The 17,535-nt window shown below is 41.0% G+C and overlaps 1 protein-coding gene across 9 annotated transcripts in view; it reads left to right on the top strand.

Annotated features, from left to right (window-relative positions):
* ATRNL1 (attractin like 1) overlaps positions 1-17,535 on the top strand; it is a 920,708-nt gene that overhangs the window by 148,933 nt on the left and 754,240 nt on the right. For 8 of the 9 annotated variants that reach the window (XR_014789465.1, XR_014789464.1, XM_084846134.1 and 5 more), the window contains 2 exons: positions 5,248-5,497; positions 14,479-14,662. Coding sequence is in view for 7 of the 9 variants with exons in the window: in XM_084846134.1 (XP_084702260.1) it covers positions 5,248-5,497; positions 14,479-14,662 (434 nt within the window). In the remaining 2 variants the exon portion in view is untranslated. The remainder of the gene's footprint in view (positions 1-5,247; positions 5,498-14,478; positions 14,663-17,535) is intronic. The other variant, XM_084846135.1, reaches the window with a different exon arrangement.

Raw genomic sequence — 17,535 nt, 5'->3', positions numbered from 1 at the left:
GTCAAAACCAACACCTTGAATTTGGCCCGGAAAACAACTGGTAACCAGTGCAACTCCTTCAGCACTGGAGTGATGTGATCATGCCGGCGGCTGCCTTTAATCAGGCGAGCTGCCGTGTTCTGCACCAGCTGCAGCTTCCAAACCGTCTTCAAGGGTAACCCCACGTAGAGCGCATTACAGTAGTCTAGCTGAGAGGAGACCAGGGCATGTACTACTGATGGGAGCAGACGGTCGGGAAGGTAGGGGCGCAGCCGCCGTATCAGATGGAGTTGGTACAGCACTGTCCGGCTCACAGCTGATACCTGAGCCTCCATGGACAGCTGGGAGTCTAAAATGACCCCCAGGCTGTGGACTTGGCCTTTCAAGGGTAGCCATACTCCATTCAACACCAGGTCAACATCCCCCAACCTCCTCTTGTCTCCCACCAAAAGTACCTCGGTCTTGTCAGGGTTCAGTTTCAGCTTATTCCTTCCCATCCAGCCACTCACCATCTCCAGACATTTGGACAGGGATTCAACAGCCAACCCTGGTGAAGATTTGAACGAGAGGTAGAGCTGCATGTCATCCTTATATTGATGAGACCACACCCCAAACCTCCTGATGATAGCCCCCAGCGGCTTCACATAGATGTTAAATAGCATCGGGGAGAGGATGGAACCTTGTGTCATCCCACACGTGAGCAGCCACGGGTCTGACACCTCCTCTCCCAGTGCTACCCTCTGGTACCTGCCAGAGAGGAAGGATCGGAACCACTGTAATATGGTGTCTCCAATGCCCAATCCCTCTAGGCTGTCCAGGAGGATACCATGGTCAACGGTATCAAAAGCTGCTGAGAGGTCGAGAAGAACAAGGAAGGAGCATTCACCCCTATCCAAACCCCTCCTCATATCATCCACCAAAGCAACCAAGGCCGTTTCTGTCCCATGCCCAGGCTTGAAGTGCAATTGAAATGGATCTAGATAATCGGCTTCTTCCAAGTGTGCCTTCAACTGCATCGCCACCACCCGCTCAATCACCTTGCCCCAAAATGGCAGATTCGAGACTGGGCAAAAGTTGTTCAAAACTTGGGGATCCAAGGAGGGCTTCTTTAAGAGCGGTCTTATCACTGCCTCCTTGAGGGCTGATGGCATCACTCCCTCCTCAAGGGAGGTGTTCACCACTGCCCTGATCCCCTCACCCAATCTCTGTCTGCAGCTCACAATGAGCCAAGATGGGCAAGGATCAAGTAAGCAGGTGGTCTGCTTTACAGATGAAAGCACCTTGTTCACTTCATCAGAAGGAGGAAGCTGGAACCGATCCCACAAAACCGGTTTGCCACAGGCCACCTCTCGCTCACTAACTGTATCCACGGTGCACGGAATAACACTCCTAATCTGATCAATTTTATCTGCAAAGTGCCTTGCCAAGGCCTCACAGGAGGCCTTAGAATGCCCCAGCGGTTCCGAAGCAACTGGACTGACCAGGCTCTGGACCACTTGAAACAGCCTCCTGGGACAGCACTCTGCAGACGCGATAAAGGCAGCATAGTATTCCTTATAGGATAAGTCAGGTCCTGGGAATCGACCTTGGAGCCCACGCTCCAAGGTCAGTTCCCTGAGAACTGCCCTCCGCCCCCTCCCGTGCTGCCTCGTAAGTGCGGATTGGCCCCGCTCTCTGCGCTCGTATGAGCAGTGCAGAGCAGCGAAAACGGGGTGTTCCTGGGGGCAATCCAGGGCGGGGAGGGTGGAAGTGCCTTTCTGATGCTTCCTATGCGTCGTCCGGCGTCCGCCGTCCTGCTCTGCCTTCCCGCGGCTAGACAGCGAATTTCAGCTGTCTAGCTGCGAATGCAGGGCCCCTCCACGCTACTCCTGCCCTGCGTTGGATAGGTGGTTGCCCCTGAGTTCAGAGGCGACCGCCTATCCCAATAGGATTGCCCCCTTAGATTACTTTCTGTGTGTACAGTCTGCTCACTGTATGGTTTAGGTGGATATGGGAGTGGTATCAAATTTGTTTCAATCAAATCAAACAGGAATGAAGATGTGAGAACAAAACAAATTGATTCTTCCAGTGAGGGTACAGTTGTATGCCTTTTGTTTCAAGCATAGCCATTAACTTTCTGTGTAGATAGACTTGTCAGTTTATTGAGCAGCTTTTTTCTCTCTAGTCAGATAATATAACACTTGCTAATCTCTTTACTATTGAAACTGTAGGGCAAGTTAAACCAGAATATCAGGAAAACTTTCTATTTTTATTCAAACTTCCAATAATTCCATTGAACTCAGCCAACACAATCCTCCTAATAGTTGTACTCTTTTGTTTCAAAGACTGTTTTTCTACCTAAATTGTTGCTAGTTATAGTTATATAACCTTATCTGATCAATTAAAGCAAGGAGTAAATGTTTTGATTTTTCTTTATTGGTGGTGATATCCATTTTTTGAATTTTGACCTTTTTTATGTAGCCTAAGAAAATCGCTCCAGAAAAACCAAGACAGGATATACACACACACACACACCACACACACTCTCTCACACACACACACGTATACACACACACGTATACACACACACATACACATATGCAGTCAGGGCCAGAAATACTGGAACAAGGATAACTGTTTTGGCAGTAGGCCTCTGTACACCACCACACTGAAGTTGAAAGGAAACATACCCCGATGGGAGCGAAGTCAGGACTTTCAGTTGTAATTCAAGGGGTTTGACAAAAATGGGGCACTAACCATTCAGGAAGGACAGCCAGTGGCATACCCCCCCCCCCATCGTTGGTGGCTCATAAGTAATGGAACGAATGGCTGACAAGCAGCTGCATGGCCAGGTGTGGCCTGTTTCCTGGGTACCCCATGACCAATCAAGCAGATAAAAGGCCTGGAGGTGGTTCTGAGTGTTACATTTACATTTGATAGCTGTTCACTGGAACTCCCAACATGAGGTCCAAAGAGGTGTCCATGTGAGTGAAGGAGGCCATCATTAGGCCTAGGAAACAAAATAAACACATCAGAGAGATAGCAAAAACAGTGGGAATGACCAACACAACAGTTTGGAACATCCTGAAAAAGAAGGAATTAACTGGCAAGCTCAGCAACAGCAAAAGGCCTGGAAGACCATGGAAGACAACTAAAGTGGATGACCGCAGAATTCTGCTCATGGTGAAGAGGAACCCTTTCACAACATCTAGCCAGGTCAAGAACGCTCTTGAGGTAGGCATGTCATTGTCAACATCTACAGTCAAGAGACGGCTTTATGAATGTAAATACAGAGGCTTCACAACAAGATGCAAAACACTGGTAACGCTCAAGAACCGAAAGGCCAGATTAGCATTTGTCAGCAAACACCTAAAAAAGCCTGCCCAGTTCTGGAATAAGATTCTTTGGACTGATGAAACCAAGATTAACTTGTACCAGAATGATGGGAAGAGAAAAGTATGGAGAAGGAAAAGAACAGCTCATGATCCAAAACATACCACATCATCTGTCAAACTTGGTGGAGGCAGTGTTATAACATGGGCATGTATGGCTGCCAATGGAGCCGGGTCACTGGTGTTTATTGATGACCTGACTGCTGAGAAAAGCAGCAGGATGAATTCTGAAGTGTATAGGGCTATACTTCTGCTCAGATTCAGCCGAACGCTGCCAAACTGATAGAACGCCACTTCATATTTCAGATGGATAATGACCCAAAACATACAGCAAAAGCTACCCAAGAGTTTCTCAAGGCAAAGAAGTGGGATGTTCTTCACTGGCCAAGTCAGTCACCTGATCTCAACCCAATAGAGCATGCTTTTCACTTATTGAAGACAAGACTGAAGGCAGAAAGACACACAAACAAGCAGCAGCTGAAGGCAGCCGCAGTAAAGGCCTGGCAAAGCATCTTGAGGGAGGAAACTCAGCATTTGGTCATGTCCATGGGTTCGAGACTTCAGGCAGTCATTGGGTGCAAAGGATTTTCATCCAGGTATTAAAGGCAATCCTTCAGTTTGACATGATGTTGGTTTGTTCCATTACTTATGAGCTACCAACGATGGGTGTGTGTGTATGCCACTGGCTGTCCTTCCTGAATGGTTAGTGCCCCACTTTTGTCAAACCCCTTGAATTACAGCTGAAAGTCCTGACTTTGCTCCCCTCTGGGTGTGCTTCCTTTCAACTTCAGTGTGGTGGTGTACAGAGGCCAACTGCCCAAACAGTTATCCTTGTTCCGATATTTCTGGCCCCGACTGTATGTATGTATGTATGTATGTGTATATATAAATAATCACTTTTATTGAAAGGAATGGCAGTTCATTCTGCTCCTAGTTTCAGGACTTTAACGATTTGTGTTTTGACAAATGGCCCAACAGCATAATCTTATACATGTCTACTCAAAACTAAGTCCCATTGGCATCAACAGAGTTTATTCCCAAGTAAGTGGGTATAGCAGTTCAGCTCAAGTATGTGTTTATGTCATACTGGAATGTATCATAGATGTGATTTATAGGTTTCCTCTTATGAGGAAACTTGTATTTCAGCTCCCCCTGCAGGCAACAGTAACTGGGTAGAGTTTGCTTGCAAGGATTTACCTACTGCTGCAGGTAAAACTCAACTGTGTTTTGGATATTAAGAGAGCTGATATAGGCAAAACTAATCACAGTGTTCAGTTTCTATTAATTAGAGAACTACTTAACCAATAGGATAGCCTTGGCTGCCCAAGCATTTTAGTTTAAATATGTTTAGAGGGCATTTGTTAGGAATTGGATTTCATAAAAGGGAAAACTCATATGAGAATAAGAAATAGAATTTGGCAGGTGTGTTCTGCAGTACAAAACATATATGGGAAAGGACAATAGTTCAGTGGGGAAGTAAAAAGACATGCTTTTGTGGAGAGAGATGGAGTAATTTTGCAGCTCTTGAAGAAAGGACTGAAAAATGCTTTGTTTTGATGAATCATATAATTTTAGGGAGGATGTTTTCTCATTTGTTAGCTGCACCGAGAGAATGGGTAGGGATAAGATCAGTTCACTTGATATTAACATTGGAAGAAGAATGATAATGCATCTAAACAGTTGTTCCAAGGGAAACTGGACTATAAGCACTGCCAGTATAAGATCTCATTTAGATGCTGAAATGTGGTATAAATTAAGAATAATGTGTAATCCAGTTTAACTTCCATTTTGCATAGGATAGCAACGTCAGAATTCCAGAGTTTATCATGCCTTTTGTTTTATACTGTATTTGAGGTTTACACTCATCTCATGTCTGTTTTTTTCCCCTTTAAAACAGGATGACATTTACATGTATGGAGGAAAAATTGAAACAAATACTGGGAATGTCACTGATGAATTATGGATTTTCAGCATACCCAGTCAAACCTGGAGTACCAGAATTCCAGCTGTTCATGGCCAGCAATATGCGGTTGAGGGTCACTCTGCACACATAGTGGAGCTGGATAGCAGGGATGTTGTCATGGTCGTGATATTTGGTTACTCTGTAATATATGGTTACACAAGCAGCGTGCAAGAGTATTATATCAGTAAGTTCTTATTAATTGATCCAGTGTGTTCTTATTAATTGCTATAAAATTTTCTGATGCAAATGAGAGTAGGGAAGATTGAGAGAGAGGAAATAACCAAAAACATGGATCTGTTTTATTGACCAAATCACTTCCCTTCCAGTCCCTAGTGTTGACCTAAAGGAATTCCCTCTTAATAAGCTCACATCAAGTGGGAAGTACTGAAAGAGGAAGTATGAATGAGTTTGTCTTCTTTTCTCCAGAAGCACAAAGAGGGGAAAGCAAAAGAATTCACACTTCCTCTTTTTGCACTTCTGGAGCGAGGGAAGGGGGAGGTTGCACATCTGCCCTACGGAGATAGGCATGAGTTGTCCATTATCTTCCTGAAATAGATATATGGATGTTAATTTTTTAAATTATGCAAAGAGGATCTAACTTAATGATGCAAACTGAGGAAGATTCTCAAACAGTGGCTTAGCAGATCACCAAGAAATGCAGGGAGAGGAAGAAGGAGTAAGATGCATTTCTTGGGTAATGTTCAAAGAGGGAACTTGCACACTAGCCCTCCTTGTCTCTTGCCCATGGAAAATGGCTCCCAAAATGGGCTCCCTACCCCAAAGGCTCAGTTCATAAAAGCCATTAATAATCCCAAATCCCCACCTCCTCTCTGAAGCATGTGCCCACCACATCTGACATTAAAATACTTCTCCTATACCTAAAAATGCCATCCCATTGGTAGCACCTGACATGAAGGGTCAGGTGCTACTATTGAGGTTTCCAGATCATTGATGAAAAGAGTAGGCTTAATAACAGGGTGAGACTTGGTTTCCATTCCCTCTTCTTTTGAAAGTAATTCAGCAGTTACCATGCTAGATTTTAATGTCATTGAAGATTAGTGTTTGGGTTATTAATTGTACTACTATAAACTCTTAACATCCCTAGGGGCAGCTCTAGGTCTGACCTTGTAACCACACTCACCTGCCCCCACCCTACCTGCCAAACCTGTTTTTATAACATCTTGCCTGATGAAGAGACCTGGATATCTCAAAAGCTTGCACATTTTTGTGATATTTTGGTTGGCCTAATAAAGGTATTACATGAATATGGGTTTTAAAATCACCCTGTAATTTTTAACTTTGCAGTTTCATTTGAGTCCAGGAGGATGCACTCCTGTACCACCTTGTTCATTTAAAAGTACAAAGAAAAATGTTCAACAGCTAAATATTTCTTTCTACATGAAGATTTCTTTTTTAGTTGCAATAACATGTTGAAGTGCATTGTTTTGTAGTTGGAACATGAACAATATAGCTATTAATTAATGAGGTCACATTCACTAAATAACAACAGGGATGTGAAGAATTTTTTCTAATGTTCTGAAGTATTCATCTGGTTTAAAAACAAAAACCAATTATGCATAAGGTTCTTTAATAATTTTTAATTGGTGCCTGTAATATTTATACCAGTGAATCATAAATTGTTCATTTTTAAGTAAGTAATGTCAGGACTATAGTCAGTAAAGACAGCCAGGCTGCAGTCTTTCTTGGTACTTGCTATTGCAACTTCATTTGTATGATGTTTCCAAGTAATGTAATGGGCTAAAAGCTTAGCAGTTGCCTGATTCTAAGCCTGATTTTCCCACCGCCAGACACTGTTTGAGCCGCTGCAATATTTATGAATTTTAGAAATACTAATGGTGAATGTATCAATTAGAAATCATAAGCTATACAGTTTCTAGTAAAGATTAGAAAAATCTTAGGTGGCATCCAGTGAGGGAGATGAGTTTTATAGGCAGCAAAGAAGCATAAGAAGAGTCCTGCTGGATAAGGAAACATTCCATAGAGTCTAGCATCTAGCGTCTCTTAGTGGCTAACACCAGATATCATCTGGTGTTGCATGAAGATAATTTCCCTCTGTTATTGCTCCCCAGCAACTGATACTCATCCATGTATTACCACTGAACGTGGAGTTTCAATCTAGACATTATGACCAATATCTACAGTTTACCTATTTTTCATGAATTTGTGTAATCCCTTTTTACAGCCATCAAGCTACATGTTAAAGATATAACTAGCAGCTTTGTTTTCTTTTCTTTTTTTACAGTTGGAAGGATCCAGTTTTTATTGGAGCTCCCCCAAATAGGGGTCCCAATAAAAATTGGTTACATCTGTAATTATATATTGAACATAACATGTAGTTTGACCCTAAACTAGTGTCCATCAGAACATATTGTGGCAGTGAAATTTAATGGGAACTTTTACCCCCTGCATTCTAATTGCATGGGATGGGGAGGATTGCAAAACTGGCTCAATCACACCAGGGAGGGAAAAGAGAAGCCTTCTTTCTCTGTATGCTGCGTTTCCTACAGGGATTGCCTCCCCCTCTCGCGTGCCTATATTAGGGTAAGCAGAAGCTTGATATGTAGCTGCATGCTATGTATCAAGAAAACATTTAGTTTGGCCCTAAATTACAACATTGTAGGAGGGAGGGAGAGAAAAAAGTTTTGTCTATTCAGGCCCAGGGAAACAGAGACCAAAGTGGCAAAAGAGATGAAAATTTTGAAAAACAAAACATTAGGGATAGAGAGTAGAGGGAGAATAAATGAAGGGGAAAAGAAACACTGCCAACCAGTTCCAAACATAAGTGTTTTTATGTTCTAAGGCTTTCATAGTATACCCAATATAAATTGGTCCTTAATTTGTGTTGGAATTAAATTAACAGTATAATTTCCCTCTCCATCTCCATACACACACACATATGATATATAGGAATATAAAGTCTGCTACACAAGCCTTGCTTAGTACTGAAGATGGAGCATGGAACATAGCTGTAGACTCTGTACATGTAGAGTTTCCCACGCTGTTAACATCAAATATAGTTTTTTTGAGCACAGGTCTAGCATTTGAGTTTTTAAAAATCTCTGCTGAAATTCTGCACCTGAAGAAGGACCCGACAACCAACCCTGGAGCCATTAATTCCCCTATGGTCTTTCTAAGCCAAACAAGAATTGAACTGTGGTACAAAATATGAAAGAAAAATGTCTTCTGTGTAGTTTACTGTACAGACAGTATAATATAAATGAAGAAACAAAATGAGAAACATGTCAGAATGACTTCTTACTGAGACACTGCATTGTTCAGTAATAGTTAACACAGTGAAAATTATATTTCTGAGTATTAAGTACTTGGAGGAATTCCAAGCAACAGTGTATGAAAGATATATGGATGGCTAGATTAAAGAGAGGGCTTCTGCTTCGCTTAACAACTAAAATGAAAATTTCACCGTTCATTGAATAGTTTATTACTGGGGCTGCAGTTGAAGTGTAGGTCTTGTTTCCATTTTATGACTTCCCTTAAAATGTTAAAAATATATTAGTTCAGGATTTGTAAAACAGATTCTACTCCAATAATAAACTTCAGTTCATGGCTTTAAGCTGTGAGTGGTGGCAAAATAAATTTTGCACAGTTAGCAGTTGCTATGATTTAGAATTAATCTCAACTTCATGTGTTTCTATACAATGATAATAGATTGTCAACATCAAATATTAATGTGAAATTTATAATGAATAACACATTTTGCTATTACAATTGTTGTAGCCAGGAATTCTTTTATTACAAATGCCATTGTGTATTTATGGAAGCACAGATTTATTTTACAAAGCTTTAGTTTGCAGGATTTGGTCTCTGCTATGTAGTTCATTTTCTGAGGCTGATAATCCTTATGTTTTATTTCACCGCCACACCTTCTCTCCACTAAAGCTGACTACGTTTTGTAGTAAACTTTCCTGAATTCCCAGGCAGCATTTATATACAAACCTGCAGCTGTAGAATCATGTTTAAACTATAAAATTCCAGATGGTGATTCTAACTCAATACAGTTGGGGTTTTGGAACTTGGTAACAGAGTAGGCAGATCGGAAAACTCTGCATGGTGATAGATATTGTTACTATAAAAGCACAGTTTGATCCTATTGAGAAAAATACATTCTTTAAAAGGAAATATGTTCCTCTTTATCTCAGTTCCCACAATTATGACCAGAATCTGGGATACAGATGACGGGGAAATCCTTTTCCTTATTCTAGTGGTGTCACCACAAATACCTATTTACTTCTTCCATGGTAGTGAATGGTTGCAATTCACTTCTGAATAAAAGGTAAAACACTGCACATGCAGATATTCTTGCAGTGAGGGCAAAATCTGCTCTCTGTTGGGGCTTCTAAATGTCTGTCTATCTATCTATCTATCTATCTATCTATCTATCTATCTATCTATCTATCTATCTATCTATCTATCTCCTTTGTATACACGCACATATTTCCATACATACACACACACATATTTCCATTCATAATGACAGGCATTTTGCTATGATATTAAATAATTATGGAACAATCCTGATCCCACTTGATGGTGCAATCATAAAGTGGCGAATAGGGTATACATATATGAACTGTTAAAGTTATAGGGTCTAGACTGTGTACTCACCTTTGACATATGTGAAACTTTGTGAGAGTGAGAGTAGCACAAATGTTCCTCAGGATTTACAGTTACATTTTGGTGATCCTTTCTTTTGAAATGACCTGTACTTTGAATAGAGGGAATATTTATAATAGAATTATCACCTTAACTTTTTCTTTCTACTACAATGTAAAAGCATTTGGGGAGGAGTGGTTGGGAAGGATAAGCTTGACAAAAGGAACTTCTAGACCTAATTATCATTACATTTCCCCTATATATTTTACCCTAGACCTTTTTGGTAAAATCTCAGTGGGAGGGCAGAGGAAGCACACCCCCCCCCCTCTGTTTCTCTCTGAAAAAAGAACAGCTCTGTTTAGAGCCAAAAATGCTCTTAGTTTTTCCCCCTTCAGCTAAAGAAGCTTCACTTGGGTCTGAGAGCAGACGCCAGTCTGCTACTAATCCAAACAAGTCAGCCCAGTAGAGACTTTATCCAAAAATGTTCTAAGATATCTTGCTTGAGCTAAAACAAAGCAATAATATTATATTCTCCTTGAGACTCACATTGAGATTCTTAGAGAGTTTATGAGGTATTGCTAACCTAAAGCAAAATAAATTTCCCTGTGGACTAACCCAGAAAAGCTTTATGGTCCACGTTAGTAAAAGCATCCACACAATTCCCCTCCTGAGATTTATAGATCCCCCCCACCCCAGCCATAATTCTCACAGCAGCAAGAAAGGGCAAAAGGATGCTCCTTTGCTCTAGTATAAGACCCAGAGGTGGTGACATAAACACAGTTCTAGACTTTCACATAGCAGAAATCTAACTGAAAAAATTGATCAACGTCTACAGAATGTTTATTTTGTTTGAAACAGACATTAGCTTTTTAGACTTTACTTTGTCATGAGATTAGAGGAAAAACAGATGTCACCAACAGTTGTTAGAGGGCAACCCCACAAATAAAAAGGAAATGAGAGTTCATAATATAGATGCCCAGCTTGCTTACATAGACTGTGAGCCAAAGAGGTTTTCGATTAAAATGACATATCCGTCACATTCACTTACTGTGTAACTTGCCCATTTTTTACAGTTTTCTAGAGGTGCCTTGCTCTGGCTTTTTTCCCTTCATGAAGTAGGGCCCAGAGTATTCCATGGCCAAGAGCTGCCCCAATCCTCCAAGGCTCTCTCATTTTCGAATTTGCCTGCAAGTCATGCCCCCACCCATCTCTTTTCCTTTTCCTTTCTCTGTTGCATTACAGCTGCCTCTCCATCCTTGTCTCCCTTCTGGCTTTGTGGGAAGGTACCCTTCTGCACCTGCTGTACTCAGCATCCTCACCTGCCCTTCTTTCTCCTGCTAGGGGTCAACTCAGCTTCTCCCTCCTGTATCCTCTCCTGGCTACAAAAGAGGAGAGGGTGGAGGTTTCAAATGGGAAAGGCAGCAGACTAATCCTATAGGTTTCGGCTCCCCAAAATAAGATACGACTTCCTCCCAAATAATTATGGAGCAATCTCATCAAATATGCGTGCAATTATGTTTGGTTTACAAGTAGTACAACTTACCTTTCAAGATTTAGATTTTTGGACACTGCTTAATGACAAAAGGAATTATTTTCCTAATTGGTTATTAGTTCTGAAATCTGCTCTTAGAGAGCATCCCAGGGACCATAGGATTTTTTGGATTCCCCCTCCCAAAGCCATAAGCACTGCTTCAACTTTGGGAAACAGACTCGACTCTGTTGAAGTCTGTTTCCCAGACTCCTACCCCCCACCCCTATGCAGTCACTGTGTAAAGAACCATGGTGCCTGCTTTCTGAGGTTGCAAAAGCAGCCCTGGATGACATCAGGAGGTCAAAAAGGGTGTGTGTGTTTCGGTGGACAGGTTGGGAAGAAGAGGCCAGGATACACAAAATCTTATGGCTTCCCCAGCCCTGCCCTCATCCCTGGCAGCACAACTCCTCTAGACGGGCTCAGAGGTGGAGGGGTGAAAATCACCTCTGTCACTCCTCCCACCCTGCCAGCAGCAACCCAGCAGGGCATAGGGATCTCAGATGCCTTTGAGATCAGAAGCTTCTGTCTGGCAGGTGGTAGATAGTTGCACCCTTAATCACTTTCTGAACAGGCATGTCTATTTCTGTGTATCTCATTGTGCCTAGACCAGGTTTAGACAGGAGACTGAGTTTGAGTTGCACTGAGGCTAGTTGGATGTTCTGGCTCGTTTTGTTTGTGAAGATGTCAATGACTAATGGCTGAGTGATCTCTCAAAATGCAAAATTGGGAAAGGGTAATTAGGCTACTAGGGTGCCTGTGCAAACAGCAGGGATCTAAGGTTATATCTCTGAATTTATAAGACAAGAGGAAAGCCTTGAAAAAAATACAGATGTGATTTCTTAACCATGGACTCTGTACTACCTCATAAGCTAAGTGGACAGATGTTGTTAGTTGTTCATCTTTACCCCAGCTTTTATTATCCCTTATAAGTGGCAGCTTTTATTACCCCTTATATTTTCAGACAGTAATAGAGAAGTATTTAAGAACAATCTACACCATAAGAAGTGGTTAATGGAAGTTTTCATGATACCAATAATAGTTAATAGTATGAGGCTGTTTTGTAGGCGGTGGCAGTGATGGCACAGAAGAAGTTTGTTGAGGCTGCCAATCAATGTCTCTCAAACTGTCCATCCTTTCCTAGTAGTGAAGGGATCAACACTACATGCCTTTAATGATTGAGAATCCACACAGACTCTTGAACCTTGAAGCATAACATGTGAATAAGCCATATATGTTGTATGTGTATGTTTAAATCCTCAGTTGTTCCTCCATCATTTTTCACATTTGAATGAAAGTACTCCTTACATCTTACAATTTTACTGAATAAATTAATACACATGGTGCTGCTCGAAGGAGACTACAAAATAACACATCCCTAGGAGAGTTTCAAGATAATATTTCCAGTGCCAAAGTTCAAGTATCTCAACAACACTGATGGAAAAGGCGATGAATACAGGGACTTCCGAAGAGGTGTATTTCATAGCTCTCTTCTTTGCATATTTCAGTTAACCATATTGTACGTTTTCCCCCCTGTTGTACCAGAGAGCAATATATATTTTAACGTACGAAACCATAAATAAACCATTGTAATTTAGCCATATTACATGTTACCTAATCATAAGCCTGGAAAACAGAGAACAGCATGAGGCCTCATTATATGTCTGCAGTGTTGTACATCTAGGTCATGTAAAATGTTTGCCTCTGCTATAGAGATCTAAACTAGTAATAGGTGAACTCCCTTTGGCTTGATGCAGACTTGGCTCAGTCATTATAAGCTGTTTTGGCAAGCATTCAGAAAACAAAAATTCTGTTTCCCAAGGGTTATCTTCCAATCTGCACTGTTGCCACATGTGCATGTCCCTTGTATTGTCTCCTGATAACTGTAGTTTCTAGTGCCAACCGTACGGGGAGTCACTTTGAAATTCAATCGCTATCCCTTCCAAAGCACACATCTGAAAACAGGATGAAGCTAGATGCAGGACAGCAGCCGTAAGACATCTGCAGGGGGAAAAAACCAAGGTAATTGATCCAGATTGATACTCTCTCACCAAATAAAATGCTGCTTACTTGAGTGGACTGGTCACATAGTTCATAGCAATCAATGAGGTTCAGTGAGAATAAAGGGCTTAATTTTAAATAACTTTTGCACATGGATCTACAAAGCAGGTGGCTTTGGACCCCTGCTCTGCTAAATGCTGCCTGCATGTAAACAGAATTTGATTTTCATTCTGAGCTGGACTAGAACATCTGGAAGAAATGCTGTTCAATTCAATACAGACAACCATTATGAGCTGGACAAATTCATATTCCTAATCCAGTAATTATAAAGTTTGGTGACATCACTAGTCTAAACAGGATTATAACAAAACTACTATATTTTTTTTATTTTACTAAACTATGCATTGTGTTTTGCCATCTCCTTGTAATTTATTGAAATGTTTGTAGTGTAGGAATGTATTGCTTTAGTGCTTATGAATTTTGTATGAGGTTTATTAACTGACTTAGTATTGATATGTTATGCATTTTGTATTATACTTATTAATTGAATTATATAATCTTGTTAGGTTACTGCATTTTTATTTTTAGATAGATGTTCATACTGTTTGGATTGTTATTTTGATATTATTGTATACATTTTTCTGTGTTAATGTTAACCACTGTGGGCTTCCTTTTTGACGGAAATTTCCAGTATCTGGTAAAGACATTTGTTGAGAGTACATGCTGCCTTAACTGATAAAAACCCCACCTTACTGCCATTGATTTACCATATATATGCATTAATAAATTAAATTTACATGGAGCAGCAGTACTTAGAAAAAAATAATATAATTTAGTTTGCATAGATTAAAATATGATAGGTATTAACTAGGTATTAACATCAGATTTCATAATTATTATTAAACAAGTACTAATTTGAGGAAAGGATTCCTCCTGTAGGATGTTAGGGTAACATTGTATTTAATTTCCTTCAATTTCTTTTTCACTATGTCCCTTTTTTTAAGGGTCAAATTCTTGGTTTGTGCCAGAAACGAAAGGAGCAATTGTACAAGGTGGATATGGCCATACCAGTGTCTATGATGATACAACAAAGTCCATTTATGTTCATGGTGGATACAAAGCGTTGCCTGGTAATAAATATGGATTGGTTGATGATCTTTACAGATATGAAGTTAACATAAAGACATGGTAAGATTTTTTTTTTAAAAAGCTGGAGATAAATATACAATTATTTGAGTATTATGGATTAACACTATTAACACTATGGATTCTCTTTTAGATCAATTTTGCAATAAAGTAAGGCCCTAATTTTATATAAAAGTGTGAATGCAGTCATATATTTTGCTCAAAAACTGTGTGGGCTTGGAATACTTGAGCATTCACACTTTGCTATTACAGCTTAGAGTACTCAGTAGCAAGAGGCTACCATGTTCCCAAGTTCTGGCACTAGGATTCAGCCTCCCTTGTCTTCTTATACAGTAGCAGATATAATTGCTACTGCTTTGGAGCCTGGTAAACTACTAAATGGAGCAGACACACACTACAGTACATTTTTGGATTGCCCATGTCCTCTTGGATAGGAATGTGGGAATAATGCCACACATCTAACAAATATACAAGAATGTAGAAAATAGGGTTTTGACAGATGTGTTCAAGATGCTTGGGGCCTTTTTTTTAAAGAGGCCAGTGCACAGGATAGATAATTTTGCCAACTTGTACCAGCATAGATTCATTATTTAAATGATGGGTTGGATCCAGAGTTCATCAGGATCCAGAATTAAGCATGCATAACAGGGCTGGTGGAAGCGGACTTCACCACTTTCTACTTCCCATGGCAGCCCACTTATGAAAGGTGCCTCTACCTGATTTTTGAGGATCTCCCATGCCTAGACTGACCATATTTCCTTGTGACAAAAATGGGATATTGGGATGACAAAAACGGGGCGGGGTTATGTAATATTCCGTATTCATGAAAAAGTAAGACGATAACAAAAGTTTTACATGAACGTATTGAGCTAACAATTATTCTTCAGTGACAGAACTCATACAAAAATTTAGGTAGACATAGAGGGGACTGTATTTCACCACGCTCGTACCATGAATATTTCTCCGATGAAGTAATCTTACACAGCAAATTTTGGTCTTTCAACACCTTATCAACAGCCTGTTGAACCGAAATATGAGTCTGAAAAGACCGAATCAAACTGAATGTAGGGCAGAAAGAATCTCTATGGGCGGAATGATGATAGAAATAACAGTAAGATTCACCCTCCTGGCTCCCACACGCTTAGCAACCACTTCTTGAATTCCCCACCACTGCAGACAAGCAAGGGGGCATCATCTGACCATCGCTAGCTCAAGAAGCCTGGCCCTAACTGGATAAAGTAAATGGAACCTCCTCCTTCATCACAGTAGTAGTTTTACTGCACACATTGATTAGCATAGAGCCTTATGATAAACGCATTCAGTTTTTTACAAAAAATTAAACACAGGACAAAACTGACATTTATATTAAAACGACGGGACGGTCTGGAAATATGAAAAAACGGTACTGTCCTGTTTAAAACGGTACATATGGTCAGCGTACCCATGCCACACCCATTGCTTGGTAATCATTGCTTGTTACCACCAACTGATAAACATGGATGTCTGAACTGGCCCTATATCTGATACTACCAAACTCTAGTAGTTGATCTTCTTTTCCCATTGTTCACTTTCAGATTTATTTTGCTTGTGGTATGTAATCTGTAATTGGGTGATCCCCCACTCCACTTGCATTTGGAATGTCTCTGAAATAAGCTGAGCATTTCCCAGGGACTGCTTGGGGCTTTGCCCCAAGACCTTCCTCCTTTTCTTTTCCCACCAACTTGCTGCCACCACAGTATTGACCATACCAGCTTAGTGCTGACCATGCCAAAGTGTTGGCCATGCTAGGCTTGTAAGTGAGGTTAAGGGAAATGGATTTCATATAATTGGTGAGAGTGGAGAGGGGGCTGGAGGCTGGCTGGGTTTGAGGGGATTTTTTCTCTGGCTCGGATTAAAATCTAAATCCATAGAAGAAGTTGGGGGGTCATAGTACTTGTAGTTGAGATGAGTATTACATGTCAGCTGAAACTGCAGGCTCACCAACATCAATAATGTTTGTAGTGGTGTGAAAATTAAAATAAAACTAAAAACTAGGAGGGAGGTTCAGAAACCAAAAAGAATGCAAAATGAAAAACTTGTTTTCAAAAGTGCCAACTACTAAGAATGATTACAGCTCAACATGTTTTAGAAGGCTGGGTTCCTACTTCAGGAGCAATCTTAACTTTCAAATTCTATGAAATTGCTTGAGGCTGTTTGCACAAATACTAGCCATCTATCAGGCACCTCCCCATGGTGCCAGGTAGACAGGTCCTCCTCATGGTCCTAACGGTGCCAGATAGATAGCATTTAGTTGTAGTAAATATTAATAGTTGGCACTTTTGAAAACAAGTTTCTCCTTTTACATTCCTTTTTGTAAAAATGAAAATGTAATGAAAACAAAATTGTCTAATAGTGCCACAGAGGGAGCAATCCTATGGCTGCTAGACAGCGGTGAAATGGCCATAAGATATCTGGTTTTCCAGGAAACGACTTCGGAGCTTGTGGTCCGAGGTCAATTGCCAGAGAACTGACCTCCCCTCACTTCTGCACTGACTCAGAGGCAGTGCGGAACAGCCCCATCCTCCGCACTCGCAAGAGGAGTGTGGTGCGGCCGAAAAGGGGCATTCTGGGGGGCATTCTGGGGCGGGGAGGGCAAAGATGCCTGTACGACACATCCAATGTGTCGTACAGCAGCCTTCTCCCCCACTCAGCCCTCCCGTGGCTAGACAGCCGCAATCGGCTGCCTAGCCGAAAATGCAGGGCAGGAGAAGCATGGAGGGAATGATCCCCTCCATGCTTCTTCTGCCCTGCTTTGGATAGGTGGTCGCCTCCACGTTTGGAAGCGGCCGCATATCTGAATAGGATTGCGCCCTAAGTGACAAAAATGAGAGTGTGCTAGTTCTAGTGTAGCAACATTCTCTTCGCACCATCACACT

The sequence above is a fragment of the Heloderma suspectum genome, chromosome 3 (assembly GCF_057233095.1).
Source record: "Heloderma suspectum isolate Gila_16-S chromosome 3, 16-S_ref, whole genome shotgun sequence".
Taxonomy (NCBI): domain Eukaryota; kingdom Metazoa; phylum Chordata; class Lepidosauria; order Squamata; family Helodermatidae; genus Heloderma; species Heloderma suspectum.
This window is presented reverse-complemented; position numbering and strand designations above follow the sequence as displayed.